The 19,913-nt window shown below is 28.9% G+C and overlaps 1 protein-coding gene across 1 annotated transcript; it reads left to right on the top strand.

Annotated features, from left to right (window-relative positions):
* Window positions 1-1,407: 1,407 nt before the first annotated feature.
* On the top strand, window positions 1,408-7,585 carry Phum_PHUM490080 (uncharacterized protein; the record flags this gene model as incomplete). The annotated part of the gene is made up of 8 exons (XM_002430502.1): window positions 1,408-1,620; window positions 2,014-2,118; window positions 2,227-2,340; window positions 4,831-4,942; window positions 5,046-5,239; window positions 6,644-6,795; window positions 6,928-7,309; window positions 7,526-7,585. 8 exons carry the CDS (start codon window positions 1,408-1,410, stop codon window positions 7,583-7,585), a joined length of 1,332 nt encoding a protein of 443 aa, XP_002430547.1.
* Between the last annotated feature and the right edge of the window lie 12,328 nt (window positions 7,586-19,913).

The following is a 19,913-nucleotide window of genomic DNA, read 5'->3' as shown; positions in this document are numbered from 1 at the left end:
TTTTTTTTAAAGGTAAACTTAAAGTAGATGTAATAATATTTATTAAGTTAAAACTTTTTTTATATTTGTATAATTTCTTTTTTTTTTTTTTTTTTGTTGTAAAATTCTATTTATCGCGACTCTTTGATATCTTTACTCTTTACCGTTCCAAAAAAAAAATATATATATATATATAAAATAATAATAATAATAATAGAATTATTTAACAGGTTCGAAAAAATTACGATCGTATAAATAATATTTAACGATGGCATAAGTATACACGTTGCGAATGTTTATTAAGGTAATAAAAAAAATTAAATAAATAAATAAAATTAATTAATTATTTTATTAAATTGCATTTAAGTTACAAATTATGTATATATATATACATAACTCGATACAATAAGTTTGAAAACGAAAAAAAAAAAAAACATTAATTAATGGTTATGAAGCGTGATTAAATACCAGAAAAAAATAATTTTATTACGTAAATTTTTATTATTATAAAATGTGCCCCCCCACCTTTTTTTTTTTTTTTTAATGTATTTAGACATTTTGGAAAAATGCTTTTCCACGGTTTCGTCGCTAAAGACCGTTTTTTCAAAGAGTTCTTATTAATTTTTAAAATGATTGTAAATAATTAATGAATTCTTTAAAAAAAAAAAAAAAAAGGATTTATTTTATTTTATTTTTTATTTTTTCGTAGTGATCATTATATTTAATAATAATATATTATTATTATTATTATTATTATTATTATTATCTTTAAAATTATTATTATTACTATTATTATTATTATTATTACGCATCTTAATTTTATTGATTGTTGTTGTTAAAATATGGTTAATGTTAAATAGACTACGTATATTTATATATATATATATATATATATATATATATATATATTTATTTAATTAAACGTATAGATTTGAATTTTGATTGAACATGATATAGTTCGATGAACAACAACAAAATTATTATTATTATTATTTTTTTAATAAATTAAAATTAAACAATCAAATCGATGGTGTTGATGGAAAATCCGTTGCACACACAAATTGTAATAGTAGTTAAAATCGTTTGTTTTTAAAATTAAATAATAATAATAATTAATTTATATCGAAATGTATATGTGTGTGTGTGTGTGTGTGTGTGTGTGTGTGTGTGTGCGTGCGGGTGCGTTTGACGTTAATTTTATGTAATGTTTTGTTTTCTCTCTCTCTTTGACATAACGCGAGATTTAAATAATTTTGATGATGTTTTTTTTTTTTTTTTTTTTTTTTTTTTTTGGTTTACTTGTAATATACAACAAATATTTATTATTATTTATTATTTTTTCTTGTGCGAATTATTACTAGCTGTGTGTGCTTGTTACTTATTATGTATTATATAGAAATAAATATTAAAAATGTTAATTTTCCAGAAATGAAGTGGCCTGGGGAGGACCCCAATTTGATAAATTTAAGTAATCAACCGACAGCACACGGTCACAATCCACCGCGAACTCAAGATGATGCCATGATAGGTTACGTTTTTCAAAGGGGAGCTGGAGAGCAACCAGAATTTCCACCTAATAACATACCTCTACCTGGAAAAATACCAGCTCGATGGGCGCTCGGAAATGAAGAATTGGTTCAGGTACGTTTGATTGTAATGATTTTCTTGTTGTTATTATTATTTGTTTTTAATTTTAACAAAGAAAGAAAGAAAAAGTTTGGTCGGTGTCTTTCGTTTCGATTTGTTGAAAATATTATTATTATTATTATGATAATTAATTAACGATAAACGACACTATTATTATTATTATTATTATTAATATTATTTAGCCGTTATTGTTTTTAATTTTTTTTATTTTTAAAGGATTTAATTGACGTATTTTCCGAGGGTTTATCTATAACCGTGAAATTGTGATCGATCCCTGCTAAAAGAAGTCTTTCTCAGTAAGTCCTGAACGGGAAGTGACATGAAACAAATATGATATGACCCGTCCCTGAAAAAAATTCAAAAAAACATGAGCCATATTGATTAAAGAATCAATTGGATTATTTAAGTGTTATCCCTCTTTTACTTCCAATATACCTATTATTACTAGCTGCTTGTTTTTTTTGTCAACATGAGGATATAGTTAAAGAAAATGTTAAGAATTATTGTTTGGAGAAAAAAAAAAAAATTTTTTTTGGGCTTTTCCTCAAAAGTGAATTTCAAAAATTATTACAATTTTTTTATTTTTAATTACAGCAACAGCACCAACAACAGCATCCGAGTCAAGAGCAAATGATTTTCATGAACAGTGAAATGGCCATGATGACGCAGCATCATCCGGGATTACCATTGCCGCCACACATGCAACCGAGACCGGTAAATATTTCATTTATTTATTTATTTATTTTAATTTGCAAAAAAGGATAAAAATTATCGATTAATAGTCGGCGGTGAAATATTTTCAGTTTTTATGTTTTTTTTTTTTTTTTTTTTTTTTTTTCACTCTTTTTCAAAAAAGGAGCTGCACAACAAACAATTGCATGTTTTTTTTGTCTCGGGCATGACTACTGCTATTACTCTTACAAGAGGGTTCTACTATATATGTATATGTAGGTGAAATAATGGTAGGGTTGGTTGGTTGGTTGGTCGGTCGGTCACCCTCGATTGATTTTTTTTTTTCTTTTTTTTTTTATTTATTCGATGGACGCAAGTTTTAAAAAAAAAAGGAGTTTTTCTTCTTCGCTCTCTCTCAAAACTTTTGTTTTTTTTCTCAACTCGCTCCCCAAATAAAAAAAAATTGTAAACGGAAGTGTCGTCAAAGATGTTGTTTAACATGTTATCTTATTGAAGCGCCTGGGATTTGAAAAGGTGATTTCAGTCGTAATTGTTCGAGACATGGAAATGAGGCAATTAATGATTTTTCAAGGCTACCAAGGTTGGCAAGGTCGTTGTACTTGGTGTTTATTTTTCTTTTTAGCACCTTTTCCATGTTTTCCTCGTGGAAAACATGGACACGAAAAAGGTTTCGCGTGTGTGTGTGTGTTTGTCGTGATTGCTTTCTTTTTTTAATTGATTGTTTGTTGGACGACTTGCTTTTTTTTTAATTATGGATTTGAATAGCAAACTATAAAGTTTTTTACACACACATATATTTGTGCTTTTTTTTTTTTGTTGCTTTTTAAATAGATAAATGAGATTTAAAAGTTTAAAAAAAAAATAGAAAAGAATAAATAAAAATTAAATGCGAGGTAAAAATATGAGCGTGTGTGTGTGTGAGAGAGAGAGAGACGAAAAAAAAAGAAAAAAAATTTGGTTGACCTTGAAGCCCAGACGAACGTATTCTAACCGCATAGATTATAAACTCCATATCCATTCCTCTTATTTCACTAGCTAGGCTTGAGACAAAAAAAAAAAAAAATTTCCCTTTTCTAACTTATTTTTATTTATTTATGTATTTATTATTATTTTTTATCATCATTTATTACAGTTTCATGTAAAAATGGCTTCCGTTGAAATAAGTTGGTTACATTAATAAATGCATATATGTATTTGTTTGGAATCGATTAGGTGGGAGTCGATCCAGGGGGGAAAGGGGGGGTGGAAGGGAAGGGAGGTAGTCGGTGTATAGGTTATTCTTAATGTGTAATGTAATTTAAAAAAAAAAAAAAAAAAAATCATTTAAAATGAAAAAAAATAAAAAAAATACATTTGCTCCTTTGTGTGTCCGTTGGTGTACAAAACTTGTCCAAGCCGCCAAACAATGCCAATCTTTGAAAATGAAAAAAAAAAAAAAAAAAAAAAAAAATTTTTTTAAACTCGTCGTTTTTTTCGTATTAAATTTTTCCAGTAAGTTATCACAAATTGCTCATGTTCATTTTGTTTTCATTTCGCGAAATAAAAAAATATATATTTTGTAAAAAAAGAAAGGAAATTCGAAAAAGAAACGCGAAAACGAAAATTGTACATTGTTATTTTTTCGAAATTTTTTATTTTTTAAAGTTGGTAATTTTGAGTTCCTTCACCTTGAGGAGGGGAAGAGACAACTTGGTCTCGTCTTATGTTAACGTGGGTTCTTTGTTTTCATAACAGCTTATTATAAAAAAAAGTTTTTTTTTTTTTTTTTATTATTTGTAAATTTTGTACGAAGCGTTTTGTTTTTAGTTTAACCGGCTTTTTCCAAGTAATAAATACATATTATCATTATTATTATTATTAATATTTTTTGTATAATATATATTTTATAAGTTGTATAGTTTGGTGGTGGAGGCCATTCAAAAAACTAAGTAGTCTGTTAAAATAAGTGTTGAACGACGTTATAAACTCCTCACGTCTTTTTCTATTTTATGTAATAAGCTTTTCTTTTTTTTCTTTTTTTTTTTTAATATTTTGTTAAAAATTGTCAAATGTGTGTGTGTGTGTGTGCGTGTGTAAGGTCGTTGTTGATGAGTAAAATTGGTTTGTTTGAAAAGGTGACAGAAATAAATAAAATAATTATTAATTATTTTCATTAAATATTCTCATTATTACTAACCGAATTCTTTTGTTTTTGTTATTAAACTTTGATTTATTTAATTCGGTTTGATTTTTCTTAATGTGATTTAACAACAATAATAATAATAATAATAATAATCGATTATGGAAATAAATTTAAATTTAAATCATTGTTTGATTTAGAGTTAACAAATGATTTATTTGATTTTTTTTTTATGTGTAATTCTATAAAGGAAAATTTTAAATTGTTTGTTTTTGTTTTTTTCCTTTTTCAAAATTGAGTAGTAGTACAACAACATTCATCGAGTATGATTAATTTAGTCGGGTTTCCTTAAAGAAATTCTTATATATTTGTTTTGTTTTTTTCTCTTACAGATTGCTCCATCAGCCAAAAAATTATGGGGTGTTGAAGAACAAAGGGATGACAAAGGATTGTTGCATCTCAGTGATCACCAAATGTGGAGAGATTCCACTTGGAGTATAGCTGGTATGTTGACATTTTTTTTTTTTGAGAGAGAGAGAGAAGAGAATCGAAAGGAGAAAAAGTTATTATAACAAGTTTTAAAACGTGTTTTTTTTTTTTTTTCCAGATCATGCAGTGTCACAGCCTATATCAATGGTTCCTAGAAGATCGGGAAGTTTTCCTGGTAGCGACACTGCAAACATGTTATCACCGAGATCATCTGATACTGGAGGCCTCGGCGTCAAAATGGTCGAATACGTTTTGGCCACATCGCCGACAAATAAGGATCATTTAGAATCGAGAATGAGAAATTTAGTATTGGTTAGTAATAATAATAATAATTAAAATCTCTTTTAAAAGAGTGACGTAACAGGCGTAGTAGTAGTAATAATAATAATAATAATAATAGTACCGAACTAACTAAATACTCGCAAGTATGCGGCGATGATGAAATGAAATCGTTTAAAATTTATTTAATTAATTAATGTGTATTACTTAAATAGGTACCCTAAATAGGGTAATAGGGTAATCGTTCAACCTTTTCCCTTTTTTCTCTCTCTCTCTCTCTCTCTTCACGCAACACTCAAAGATTTTTTAATGCTCGATTTGAATTACATTTATGACAGAAATTTAAAAAAAAAAAAAAAAAAAAAGCGTTTCATGAATTTAAATACATTAACATTTTTCCATAAATTGTTTTTTTTTTTTTTTTTTTTTCATCTTATCAAGTTCAAGGGAAGGTTGCGGTTAAAATATTGAAAAGTTTTCGAGGTCTATCTATACCTTTTTCTCTCTCTCTCTCACTCTCTCTCACTCTTTTCTTATTGTATATGAATTACATTAAATTAGCGTAGAGATTTGTTATTGTAAAACATTAGGAAAAACTCGAATCAATTTGAATGGGAAAAAGAAATGTCCTTAAAGTGAAAACCCACGAATTTTCTATTATTATTAATTTTTTTTTTTTTTTTTGATGGACTATGTATAATTTTTGTTTATACGAAATTTTTTACCCGAGGTTCGCGAGTTATTTTAAATTTTTTTTTTTCTTCCCCCCCCCATCCCCCCAAAATGTTTAAAGTTTATTGAATGAATGAAATGAAATAGGTGGGTGTCAAATAATAAATTACAAATACTACGCCTCCTCTTTTTATTTAGAAGAAAAAAAAAATGACTATATTTAAACGAATACTTGCATGCGAGTATGTAATTTAAATTTGTTTTTCGAAATTAAAAATTTTCAAAAAAAAAGGATTAATTACAAAAATGAAAGATTCATTTTTTTCAGACACTGAAGGTCATTATATTATATATTTTGGTATTGATTTCCACCCCCGCTCCACCCCCTCCCCCTCCCCCCATCGCGAAATCAATACCAAACCTTAAAATCTCCTAATGATTACATAATTATTATTATTATTACTATTTTTTATTTTTTTTTTAAATGGAAAAAAAAGAAAAAAAATGTTTAAATCAATATTTATTTAGTTTTACATGAAAGTCAAATTTCTAAAAGTTTCTAGAATTTTTTTTCTTTTTTTTTTTTTTAAAAATAAAATTAAATTGTTAATAATTTGTGATAATAATAATAATTATAATTTGTATAAAAAAGTTTTACCCATTTTTATAGCAATTTATTTTTATTATTAATTCGATTTGAATTATTTGTTGATAATAATAATAATAATAATGATAATTTTTTTTTGTGTGTGTGTGTGATTGCAGAACTCTACCGATGGAGATAAAAAAGAAAAGGAACTTAACGAAAATTCAACAAATTCTTACGAAACCAAAAAGGATGATGTAAATGGTAATAATTCAGGTCAAGCAAATGGCCACGCTTCTAATGGGTTGCCAGACGACGAAAAAACTTTTAAGTAAGAATTTACATTTTAATAATAATAATAATAATGCGATTCGAGAATGATTGATTGATTGAATATAAATATCATTTGAATTATAAAAATCCTTCGTATTTATTTATTTATTGTATTATTTGTATGTTTTAGTCGGACTCCCGGTAGTCGTCAACCCTCGCCGGCAGAAGAAGAAATAAATAAAAACAATGGCGGAGCCATGACGTTGCAGCCGGCCGCGATCATGGCGCAAAAAGCTGCTCAAATGGAGCACCTCCACATGATGAGACACATGAACGGTTTGCATCCCGTTTTGGCTTTGCAAGCTCACCAACAGCAGCAAACGATGCAAAATGGAAATTTGCTCCCGGGTCCTCCTCCGGTCCCCCCCCATGACAACTTGAATCAACACTTTGAACACGCCGTTCACGCTACTCTCGAGCAAAATTTCGATCCATCGAGTTATGCGAGCGGAATCGGAAATGGAACGCCGACGGTTCTCGCGGGTGCTTCCGGCGGAATGGATTCACCCGGAGTCTTACCTCAAAATTTGGACATTCAGGTAAGATAATAATAATAATAATAATAAATTATTTTTTATCATGACACATTCATCATCATCATTCACTCGCAATATATATTTCATACGTAAAATTTAACTCGGTCGTAAAGTAGTTGTTGGTAAATAGTCGTTCGTATCATTTAGCGAGAATCGTAATAATAATAATAATAATAATAATAGTTTTAATAGAATGTTGATTACCAATTAGTATTTGCCGTAACGAATTGTTGTGCATATGCGACAACATAATAATAATAATAATAAAACCTCTTGTTTTACGAGTTAGCCAACATGTTTGATTTGATCTGATCAGATTCTGTGTTGAACTTGTCTTGGCCAGTTATTTATTTTGTCATTCCATCAAGGTTTGCTCTCGTTCATCATTTAGGTTTAGGTTTAGGTTTAGGTTTTTGTTATTTAAAAAAAAAAAAATTTTTTTTTCCTCAAAAACATTTTGTTCGAATAACGGTACGTTATTATGTAAATGTTTCGAGTTAAAATTTGATGATTGATCTGATTTTTTTAAAGTTTTACATACGAAATAATAATAATAATAATAATGAGGAGAAGAAGAAGGATTCGGGGAGGGGGAGGGGGTTTAAATTTATTTACGTTATTCGAGAGAAAAATATTTCGTTAATGTCGTCCACCTGTCGACGAGATTGATTTAAAAAAAAAAAATTAAGTAGGATAGACTGGCTAGATTAATTTTTTTTTTTCGTCTGTTTGTTTGTTTGTTTGTTTGTTTGTTTGTTTGTTTGTTAAGCATTTCATTTACGCGTTTGAAATATTTTTTTATTCGCATCCTAATTTTCTATTTCTCGCGTCTTTTTTAATTTTTTTCACGGCCAAGGTTTTTATGTAATCACATAATTTAAACGTGGATATTTGGTATTTAAAAGTTTATCATCATCTCTTTCTTTCGAATGATGATGAAAGATGGTTTTCTCTCTCTCTCTCTCTCTCTCTATGTATAGTTATTATTCAATTTAATTTTATATTATTTTATTTAATAACCGAGTAAGGTAATAAAAGATTTTTTTTTTTTTTTTTTTTTTTCATATCAAGATATTATTCGAATAATAGTAAATTTATAACAAACAAAGGAGGTATTGGGGGGTCATTACCACTTCTTCGGTACTCTTAAGCAACTAGTTACTTGGTCACCCAACTATAGCGGTTAACGGAGGTCGTCGACCTTTCCTGTTAAATCTCTTTAAGGCTAACATTTCTCCTCTCGTTTTCTTGTTCTTCTTGTTGGTTCCTTACTTTTCTTCCTTAAAAAAAAAAAAAAAAAAAAAACTTCACGACCAAGTTATTTTATTTTTGTTCTCATAATGTTTCGCGGTTTCTTTTCCTCCTCTCTCTCTCTCCCCTTCCTCCCCATTCTTACCCACCTGACATTATTACACTTTGTTTGTTTGTTTGTTTGTTTGTATTTATCGTTTTTTGTACCTTGTGACACAAGTTAATGTGTTTTGATAAAAGAGAGATCGAGTTTGATTTTGCCAAATATTATTTATAGACGATTTATAAGGCACTCAAGGTCACTATTGTTGTTGTTGTTGTTGTCGAATAAAATGTTTATTGTTTTGGTTAAGTTCGATGAAATGATGATGATGATGATGATAGTAAGATTGTGTGAGGGTTTGTTTGTGTTTTTAACGTATATATGAGCATATACGTTGTGTATGTGATTTTTTTTTCATGGCGTTTCGCCCACGGCTTTCGTTTTTTATTCTTTTTTTGTTATATCATCTGTCTATGTGTTGTTTCGATTTATCTTATCCTCACTTTTTAATTTTTATACGAGAAGTTGTGGTCTCGTTTGCCAGCCTCTCCAGTTTTGCAACGTTTAAACTAACCATATTCGTTTTGTTTTGTAATTTTTTTTACGGTTCATTGTTGTTCACTCGCATAAATCTATAAGTTTAATTTTTATATCGAATGTACATAAATTCTAATGGTAGTTTTGTAATTTCATTCATTCATTCATTCCTTTAATTTTTTTCTTTTTGAAGGGGGTAAAATTTAAAGATTTTATTTTGCGAGAATGTTGACGAGGTTTCTCCCTGTGAATAATTGGTGTGTGTGTGCGTGTGCGTGTACGTGTACGTGTATACACTACCTACACGTGGATAAATAAGATTTGATTTGCGTGTAATTTTTATTCTGTGATGTGCAGCATCCATGATTTCGACAGTTGAAATATTGGGAAAAATAAATAATTTTTTTAAGTTTTTGTTGTTGTTGTTGTTGTATGTATGATGTCTGAATACAAATGACAAATAATCTGAATTTTAATCGAATCACTTTCAAAAACAAGAATTGTAAAAAAAATTGTCATTTTTTACTCTTTTTTTTTCCCCATTTTTTTTGTTGTTGTTGTGATTACGTATTACTTATGTTTGGGTTTTTTTTTCAAGTCCCCGGCTTAATTCTTCACTTATTTATTTATTTATTTATTTATTCTCGTAAGAGAGTACTTATGTTATGGAACATAAAAGAACCAAAAAGAAAAAAAAAAAAAAAAGAAAAGAAAAAGATTTTAACGAAAAATAAGGTTTCGAACGAATTGATTACATGTACCGTTACGTCCGCGTTGAATGCCCCATTCCATTCATTGGGAAAAAAAAAAAAAAAAGTTTTAACGTTGTGAATTTAATTTAACCGGGAAGGGGGGAAGGGGAAAGGTCTGTGATGGTTGAACGGTCATAAGCTAAACAAATGGTTGTTGATTCGTTGTGAAAATGTACAATAATTTAAAGCACACATAGTCTCGAGGTGACTAACTAACTAACTAACTAAGGGGCAAACGGTGAGGGGGTGGGGTAAGAGGGGGGGGGAAAAATCTCTCCCATGTTTGACTTATGTCAAAGTCAGTTTTTTTTGAAGTCTTTTTCTCGTTTGGTCTTAGGTGTTTTAAATATATAATTTTTCTTTTTTTTTTTTTTTTTAAATTTATTATTTTTCTTTTACTTTTTTTTTTTTTTTTTTTTTTTTTTTTCTTTTGGAAAACTACTCCATATTGTTGCCAGTCTTGATGTGAAGTTCGCGATATAATCATCTCGAAAATTGTTTTTTTTTTCTTGTTTGTTTCCTTTCGTTTTGTTTTTCGTTTTGGGTTTGTTTGTTTTGTTTGTTTTCGTTTTGTTATTAATTTATATCATTTTATAAAATTTTAACGTTTTTATGTAATGTTTTTTTTACCACGGGGTTTTTTTTTTTTTTTTTTTTTTTGTATTTAAAAAAAAATTGTGAAAAATTTGTTTTGAAAGAAAATTTTTATCCCTGTGTGTGTGTGCGCTCGTCCCCCCACTTCGTCTCTCCAAGTGATTTTCAATAAAATTGAATAACGGTTATTTAGTTGTTTAAAATTAAAAAAAAATAGTTTTTCGTTTCGTTTAAAAAAAAAAAGAGAGAGAGAGAGAGAGATATGTAGGAGGAAAAAAATTACGAAATCGAAAAAAAAAAATTTTTTTTTTTTTTTAAAGTAAAACCTGGATTAAATGGATTTAAGGTACATATATTTACTAAAAAAAAAGGAAAAGTTTGAAAAGAACATAAGGGTGGTTGGTTGGTTAGTTGGTAATTTTATTATTATTATTATTATTAGTACCTTAGTCGAACGAGCAAACATTTGTGTTTAACTTTATTTTTTTTTGTCATTTTGGCTACACAAATTTCTGCGACAATGTGTCAACATGTCAGTAGTTTTAAAAAAAAAATCTCACGGTTTTGATTTCGTCATATTATTATTATTATTATTATTATTCTAAATTTGGTTTACTAAAAAAATGAAAAAATAAAAACTGGAAACAAAGGGTTAATCACGGAATTTTGCGCTTTAGGTTCGTTTTCTTTTTTTTTTTTTTTTTTAAACTCATGCAATATGATTTATGCATTATTGGATGGAAAAGTAAATGAATTCTCCACCTTTTTTTCTTTTTCGAAATAAATGTTTGTTAACATGCAACAAACAATCGAATTTTATTTAGTCAGGCGTTAAATTTTCTCACTCTTAGGGTGATGGGGGTAGGTGGGGGATGGGGGAGAGAAGAGGGGACGTGGAGAAAGGGAGAGAAGTAGAAGGAAAAGAAGAAAAATTATTTCTGATTTTTTTTTCTTCTTTTTTTTCTTTTTTTTTTAAATGAATTTTTGTCGTTTTAATAAATACAAACGTGTTTATTATTATTATTATTATTATTATTGTTATTACATTACGCGAATTTGAATGTGTAACATTAGAAAGGCGATCGATTGATTGATTGATTGATGTCCAGCCAAAGGTTTTTTTTTTTTTTTTTTTTTTTTTACATAACGTACGTAGATGTGTGTGTGTGTGTGTGTGTGTGTGTGTGCGTGCGGTGTGTGCGCGGTTTATTCTGCCACGGCAAACCGTCTCACGTAGTATAAAAATTGTTGCGTAAATAACATAATATGTGAAAGAAATTTTTTATCAAAAAAAAAGTTTTTTTTGGCATCGTGTCAGAAGAAAAAAAAAAAAATTTTTTTGGTGTTCAGGTATTTCTTTCATAGACTCCCCAGTAAAAATATTTTTTATTATTTTTATTTTTTTTTTTTCGAAATTTTTTTAAAAATAGTTTTTTGCAAAAAAAAAAAAAAATTAATGAAAAAATTTAAAATGGCGAATAAAAATCGTTATTTTTTTTTACTACTATTATTGTGTGTGTGTGTGTGTGTGTGCGTGTGTTAATATTAGGAATGCGTGTTGCATTTTATTTATTTATTTACTTATTTATTTATCGGCCGTGATATTACACCCATTGCCTCCCGTTTTTATTTTTCCCGATTAAATTTCCTTCTATTTGGCAATCGAAACGATTTTTTTTTTTTTTATTACAGACCATTTATTATTATTATTATTTGCGCAAGGTAATGTGACCATTTAAAAAAAATTTCTTTCTCTCTCTCTCTCTCGCTATTTCTTTCGAATCGAATTCCTTTGACGTACAGGTTCGTTGGTTGGTTTGTTTGTTGGTTCGTTGGTTGTCTGTTAAAATAATGTTGTTTAAATGAGAAAAAAAAGAGAGATATTTTTGCCAAAAATATTTTTGGCCTACTTGTGATTTTATTGTACAGTAAAAAAAATTGACCGTTTGTTTGTTTGTTTGTTTGTTTTCTCTCCTCTTTGACGAGATTTTTATTTTTTTTTGAAATAATGATGTATAAATTACGGTGAGAAGAAGAAGAAGGTGTTGTTGTCGTGTTGATTTACGATACGTAAAAAAAAAAAAAAATTTCATTTTTATTTTATTTTATTTTGCGATGAGAAAATAAATAAATAAATTTGAAAATGGCGGACGGACGGATGGGCAAACACGATGATAGTTTAATCCGCGATCTTTTTTTTTTTTATATATTTAAAATGGTTTACCATCAATTTTTATTAAAAAAAAAAAAAAATGGCGCGTTTTAGGTCGCTGACATGGTTCTTTAATAGATTTTTAACTTTTTTTTTTTTTTTTTGGATCCTCTGCTTTTTCCTAGCAAACAGACACGCATGCATATATGCGTGCGTGCGTACGTACGTACGTAGTACACGCACATCTATTTCCTCTTTTTTTTGTAATAAAGTATCGGATTACTTGCTGTTGTTGTCGTCGTCTGCTTTTCTCCGTTCCTTATTTTTTTTTTGCCTTACTATTATTTATCGTTCGTATAAACGTTAAAAGGGGGGGGCGCGTTATTTGAAAACCTCGCCATTATTATTATTATTATTATTGGTTTTTATTAATATGACGCTTACGTAGTTTTACGAACCAATAATTTGTTGTTATTTTCGTTGAATTTTATGAAGTTTTAATTTCCTCTCTCCCCTCTACTCCCTTATTTTTCTTCTCGTCATCATCATTATTATTATTATTGTTATTGTTATTGTTTTTTTTTTTTTTTTTTTTTTTTTTTTTTTTTTTTTTGATCGAATGACAAACGCACGTTGAAATTGTTTTTTAACTATCACCATCAAACCAAAATGTTGTTGTTGTCGTTGTTGTCGTTGTCCAAATTTAATTTTGTTTTAATTTGTCTTCTCTCTCTCTCTCTCTTTTTTTCATCTTCCTCTCTCTCTCTCTCTCTTTCTTTCTCTTTCTCTCTCTCTCCCCATAAAAAACATTATTGATGTCATAAACCCGATGTATGGGTCACAGTTAAACGATTCTTCATAATTAAAAATGTGTGGAAAGAAAATTATTACCTTTGGGCAAATTAATGAGTTCCCGTTGTAAACAATTTTCTTCTTCTCTCCCCCTTCTCCCTTCCCCCCGTCTTTTTCTTATTTTGTTATTATTATTATTTTCCCTTCCTCTTCTTCTTTCTAACAGTACACACGAATAATTATATCGAGAGAAAAAAAAATTTCTTATCACGTTAACACATTTATATATATATATATAAATCCATGTATAAGATATTTGCAAAAAAAAAAAAAAAAAAAAAAAAAATTTCATTTCCGACTCGAGTTTTTTTTTTTTAATGGCTTTGCCCTGAAAAATGATGATGATGATAATAATAATAATAATAATAATAATTGTTTTGACCGAACGGGACTGACTCGGCGGTTTCAAATGAGATTATGATGCATAATCAACGCGGATAAATATAACGACGTCACGTTTAAAACCGTGCGGTTTATTTTACTATAAAAAAAAAAAAATAAAAAAAAAAAATACACGCGAACGGTTATCGAATCGATAAGAAATTGTTCGCATCTTTGTATTTCGTGCCCCCCCCCAATTTCCCCCCCCACTCCCACCCCCGTACGCAGTATTAATTAATTGTAATAACGAGAGGAGGTATTTTAATATTTTTGATTAATTACGAACGCGCACGTGAACGTTTATTTATATATATATATAGGCAGACGATTACGTATTTTAACGTATTACTAAATTATTATTATTATTATCAAAGTTTTTTTTTTTTTTTAAGTTGGTAATACTCACGATGCCAAAAAAAAAAAAAAGAAGGTATTTGAAAGAAATTTTTTTTTTTTTTCAAATCATCATCGTCGTCGTTATTATTATTATTTTTTTTTAATACGAGTTTCTTATTATTCAATATCGTTGTTATTATTATCATTATTATTATTATTATCATTATCATTATTATTATTATTATTTGTACTTTAATAACGGAACGAATGACAAAAATTAAAAGAAATTGTTGTTGTTGTTGTTGTTGTTATTAAGTTAATTATTGTAATTTGTCATTTTTCGTTTCTTTTAACAACTTTTTACCGTTAGAAATTAAATTTTTTTTGGGGGGAGGGAGGAAGGGAGGGGGGGAAATTGTTTGTAATTAATCATCCGAATAATCGTGTGAATCGCAGAGTCTTCAAAAAAAGGTAATATTGCAAAAATATTAAAAAAGAAAATGAGAGAGAGAGAGAGAGAGAGAAAACTGTATAAAATTTTTTTTGTTTTTGTTGTTGTATATAAAAGATATTTTACTAACTTTGTCGCTTTTCTCTGTACCTGTACATAAATATTTTTGGGAAAATTAGACGCCATAAGTTATCGTTCGGTAATGAAAAATATAAGTAAATAATAATAATAATATTGTAGTATATTAAGTGAGTGTTTCGGTTGTGTCGCGGTTTTGAAATAAACGTAACGTAAAAAAAAAAAAAAAAAGAATTTTTGCAATTTTGCGTTATGTGGAATCTTTTCAACGAGAGAGAGAGAGAGAGCAATTTGTCAGGTTATTTATCGAATGTCTATTTAATTTCTATTTTAAATTCCACAGTCGACTCATTTAAGAGAATACGTTTTTTTTTTTTTGAGAGAGAGAGAGAGAGAGAGATGGAGAGAAAGAAAAATGCCTTTCAAAACCGTTGCGCTCAATTAACTAGTTTTTCAAAAATCATGCTCGCTCGAATCGTACGTTCGAATGAATTTTTTATATCAAGATCTTGAATTTTTTATGCTTTTGATCGTAATAATAATGATAATAATAATAATAAGGATTCCAAGCAATTAGAATGCTAAATCACAAAAAAAAAAAAAAGGAAAAATTTTATAAATGGCGGGCAAGATGATGTCGTTTTGTAGTGAGTCTATCATCGTTTTTTGTTAGGGACCGATCGTGTATCCCTCCTAATTTCCGGTTGTCGTATATTGTCCGAAAATATCTCGTGTAAGAGACACGAATAAATGTGCGTGTGTGCGTGCACACATTGAAAATTTGAAGAAATGGCTAAAATAAAGAGGTTGATGCGTCCTTGAACCCGCACTCACGATCGTAACCTGCACAATATACTATTATTACGTGGCTTATGACAGATTTACTCGAGTAGGTGTAAGGTGGTAGAACTGGGAAAAGACGGAGTGATAAAATACAAAAACGAGGTTCAAATTTAGGTTTTCGAATCTCCTAGAGTCAAGAGTGTACCATAACCTTAATGTATGTAAATCGGATTCGAATAATAATAATAATAATAATTAATTTACATGTATATACTGGTGCGTATGTGTGTGTATATATGTAGCAAATACACTCATGAAATTTTTTTTGTACAACACTATTATTATTATTATTACTATTATTGCCTTATACGTTTTGTGTAGCCTTATTAAATTTTGATGCAAAAAAAAAAATTTAGGCATTATTGTTTGCTTGTTTTATTGATATAAATATATTAAGGACATGTTGTAAAAAATGACAATGACCACCACCACCACCTATGTATGTAAATGTTAATACCTGTGACGTCATTACGTGGCGCTTTTAAATCAGTCACTACACGTTCCAAATTCAGGGAACAGGGAAGGGAGTGGAGAGGAGGGAAGGGGAATTTAAAAAAATAATTAATTTCGAATTAAGATTGTAATAATAATGATAATTTTTTTAATTTTTACATAGAATTAATTTATTACTATAAAAATTTAATTAAATAATTCTCTCTCGAGTATATATAAATAAAAAAAATTAGTGATGAGGTGAAAGTTTTTTTTTTTTTTTTAAACTTTTTCGGGAGGAACAGAAAGAAAAGCAAAGGACATTTAAGAATAAAATGTAATGAAGTGAATTTGAGAAAGAATGATGGCGGCGTGTGTGTTTGTGTGTGTATACGACACGATAAATAAATAATGATTCCTAATTACAAAAAGAAGAAAAGGTAATGAACGAACGAACAATTATCGATTGGGTAATAATAAACGAAGGTTTGATCGTTTCTTATTATTGTCTCTGTTATCACTGTCGTACTCATTGATATTGATTGATAATTAAAAAAAAAAAAGTTTAAGAAAAACTTGTTGTAATGGTGGTTTTGGAAACGAGTCCTCCGCTTCCCGCGGTCGGACTCTACGATTTGGAAAAATCTAATTCAGGAAAAATGGCTAACAAAAGGTTCATCAACTTGCATTCATGGTTGGGACCCGTTTGCGTCAAGCAGATGAAGGAGTCCATGGTAAGAAATTTTGTTTTCTTTTTTTATATTTTGTTAGTTTTTCTCAAAGAGTTGGGTGATGCTTCTCTTCTTGTATTATAAATGTTTTGAACCACGATGATGATGATGATGATGATGATGGTGATGTTTCGAATTGCAAAATGGCTTCTGTACAAGAAGAAGGAAAAAAAAGATGATGTGCAAGATGATAATAGTAGTTGCGTGTTGGTATGATGGATGTTATTGAACTTGTTTTTATTTTTTATTTTTTTTTTCTTCTTTGCCTCCCTCATTTGCCTCCTCACGTTTTTCTTTTTACAATGTCAATTTTGTAGAAAAGAAAAAAATGTAAGAAGAATTATTTAAAGTTTGTAAATTTTTACATGTATGTGTATATATATATATATTTACTTCCGGTTTGTGTATGTGTTCAAAAGATGTCATTTTTCCTGATTCGTTTTTTCTCTCTCTCTCTCTCTCTCTTTCTATCTTTCTCTGTCTTTGGTGTAATGTTTTTTTAATGATTTTTTGTTTTCTTTCTTTGTCAGATATGGTTATTATTATCATTATTATTTATTTATTTATTTATTTAAATTTTATTATTGGTTAGCTTAGTTAATTGAATTTTAACGTAAATTTTTTTTTATAATGCTGTACTTTCTCTCTCTCTCTCTCTCTCTCTCTCTCTCTCTCTCTTTCTCTCCCTTTCTTTCTCTCTCTTTCTCATATTTGTATCTGTAAATAATACATGTGAGAGATGATGGTGTGTGTGTGTGAAAAAAAATTTTCTTTTGTCTTTCTTTTCTTTTATTTCTTTCTTTTTTCTTTTTTTTAATACGAACAATAGATTAAAATTCACAGGATTTTCCTTCTAACTGCCCCGAAATAAAAATAATCTGAAAATAATAATAATGATGATGATGATGATGATAATATAGAGAAACTTAAGAAAGTAAGACCGACAGACTGACTGTTCTAGAAGGTTATACAAAATCAGTAAGAAATGGAAAAAGATGTAAAAGCAACGCATAAACCTAAAACAATGATTTTTTTTAAGGGGAGATGAGGTGAGGGGAGGGGGAGGGGAAAGGAAGTGTCTGGTAGAAATCTGAAATGGCTATTATGCCATCGAATGCCAAAATCAGCAAAAATATGCGAGTGAGACAATCTAAAATAAAAGTTATTGTTATTAAGAAAAAAAAAAAAAAAAAAAAACAAAATGGACGTTCGATCGTTCGTTACGGCAAATTTAAAAAAAACTAAAATTAACCTGAAGTAATTTCACGAATTATTAAGAGGTTGGTTGGGCGAGAGGGGTAGGGGTAAGGGGAAATATTTTCCCACCCTCTCCCTTCCTCCCTTAAAAAAAAAAGAAGTGATGATAAACTTTGAATCGCGATTTAAAATCGATTTTAATTAATTAATTAAATGAATATTTTTTTAAATTTCACTGAACGTTACGTGAAATGGAAAAGAGAGAGAGGGGGGAGAGCGGGAGTGAGAGAGAGAGAGAGAGAGAAAATGTTAAAATTGATCCGGTCAGCTCTTATTTTTTTTTTTTTTTACTAAGACTTGAATAAATATGTTTACCGTATTGCTGATTATCGTGAAAAACTATTCTTGAAAAGAAAGAAAGAAAAAGAAAAAAAAAAAGTTAAATAAAGCAATATTGAAAAAAAAAAAAAAAATGGTAACCTAATCGAAAAATTATGGCACGAGAGAGAAGTTTTGCCAAGAACGGTGGAGGTGGAGGGAAGGGGGGAAAATACTAAGAGGTGAGTGAGAGAGAGAGAGAGAGAGAGAGGAAGGAAAACTTATATTACGTAAAATGATATCCGATGGATTTTCGAAATGTTGCAAAGATAGGGAAAATTCGTTTGCAAGTTTGACGTCATGTGACGTCACAAAATTACGTCAGAAAATGTATGCATGAATGGAAAATGGCCGCGTACTTGCTTACAAATACATAAATATAAATTTTATCGCTTTGCTGAAAACTTTCGGACGTTTGAAATAAATTTTTTTTTTTTCTTAATCTTTTTTTTCCACGCAATATAAAATTACCGTGAAAACAATAATGACATCAATGTTGACAGTTTAATGACGAAATAATTAAGTTTGCGGTGGGTAATTGTGCTTAAATTCCTTGGAAAAAATATCCCCTCCCCCCCTCCGAAAAAAGAAAAAAAGAAAAAAAATTCCTAACGAATTCGAATTCGAATCTTTCCTCCATTTTGTTTCTTTGTTTGTTTTGTTTTTTGCATTTCGAAAATTTTCCAAAGATGGGCGAGTTTTAAAAACGTTTTTTTTTTTTTTTTTTTTTTTTTTTTTTTTTTTTTTTATGAAACAAGGTCGCGAGCGCCAGCCTATTGTTTTCCATTTGTTGTTAACTTTGTTTTTATTATCATTATCATTATTATTATTATTATTATTTGGATTAATTGGGTTAGAGAGTTTGATTGAGTAATATATATATTATTGCATATTCTCGGTTGTTGTTACGTTTTGAGTAAAGTTATTTATTTGAAAATAATAATGATTTTTTTATGTATTTGCTTTGCGTCTCTCTCTCTCTCTTCCTCCCTCTCTCTCCTCCTCCCTTCTCTCTCTCTTTCATTCTCTTTCTCTCTGTATCACTTATTTCGCACCTTGATTCATCTGTCATTTCTCGTGTGCGAAATGTCGTTGTTTACACGCAAAAATTTAAACTTAAATTTATTATCATTCATTCGTTCATTCATTCATTCATCATTCATTTCTTCATTCGTCGTGTCATTTAAAAAAAAATAGGATCCTTATTTATAATCATTCCTTTGTTGTTTTTTTTCCCTTTTCGCCTACAACCTTTTTATTCGAAGGTTAAACGATTGAATTTTTTCATTTCATTTCATTCTCCCACCAGTAGTCGTGGTAGTAGTAGTAGTGGTAGTAGTGGAAGTGGTAGTAGTAGTTGTGGGTAACGATGAAGGTTTTTAAAAGATCAGTTTTTATCTATTCGAATTAGACTAGCGAAGTTATTGATGGACGTTTTAAGTTTTTTTTATTAAATATGTCAAAACTAATGCCCTAGTTTCCCTCGCACTCCCTCCCTCTCTCTCCCCTCCCCTCCCCCTCGGCTTCCATACTTGTCTCGTATTATAAATTGTTTTGTTAACATTTAATAAA

This window comes from Pediculus humanus, genomic scaffold, assembly GCF_000006295.1.
Source record: "Pediculus humanus corporis 1103172108259 genomic scaffold, whole genome shotgun sequence".
NCBI lineage: Eukaryota > Metazoa > Arthropoda > Insecta > Psocodea > Pediculidae > Pediculus > Pediculus humanus.
Note: the sequence above shows the minus strand (reverse complement) of the source record. Positions and strands in the feature narration are given on the sequence as shown.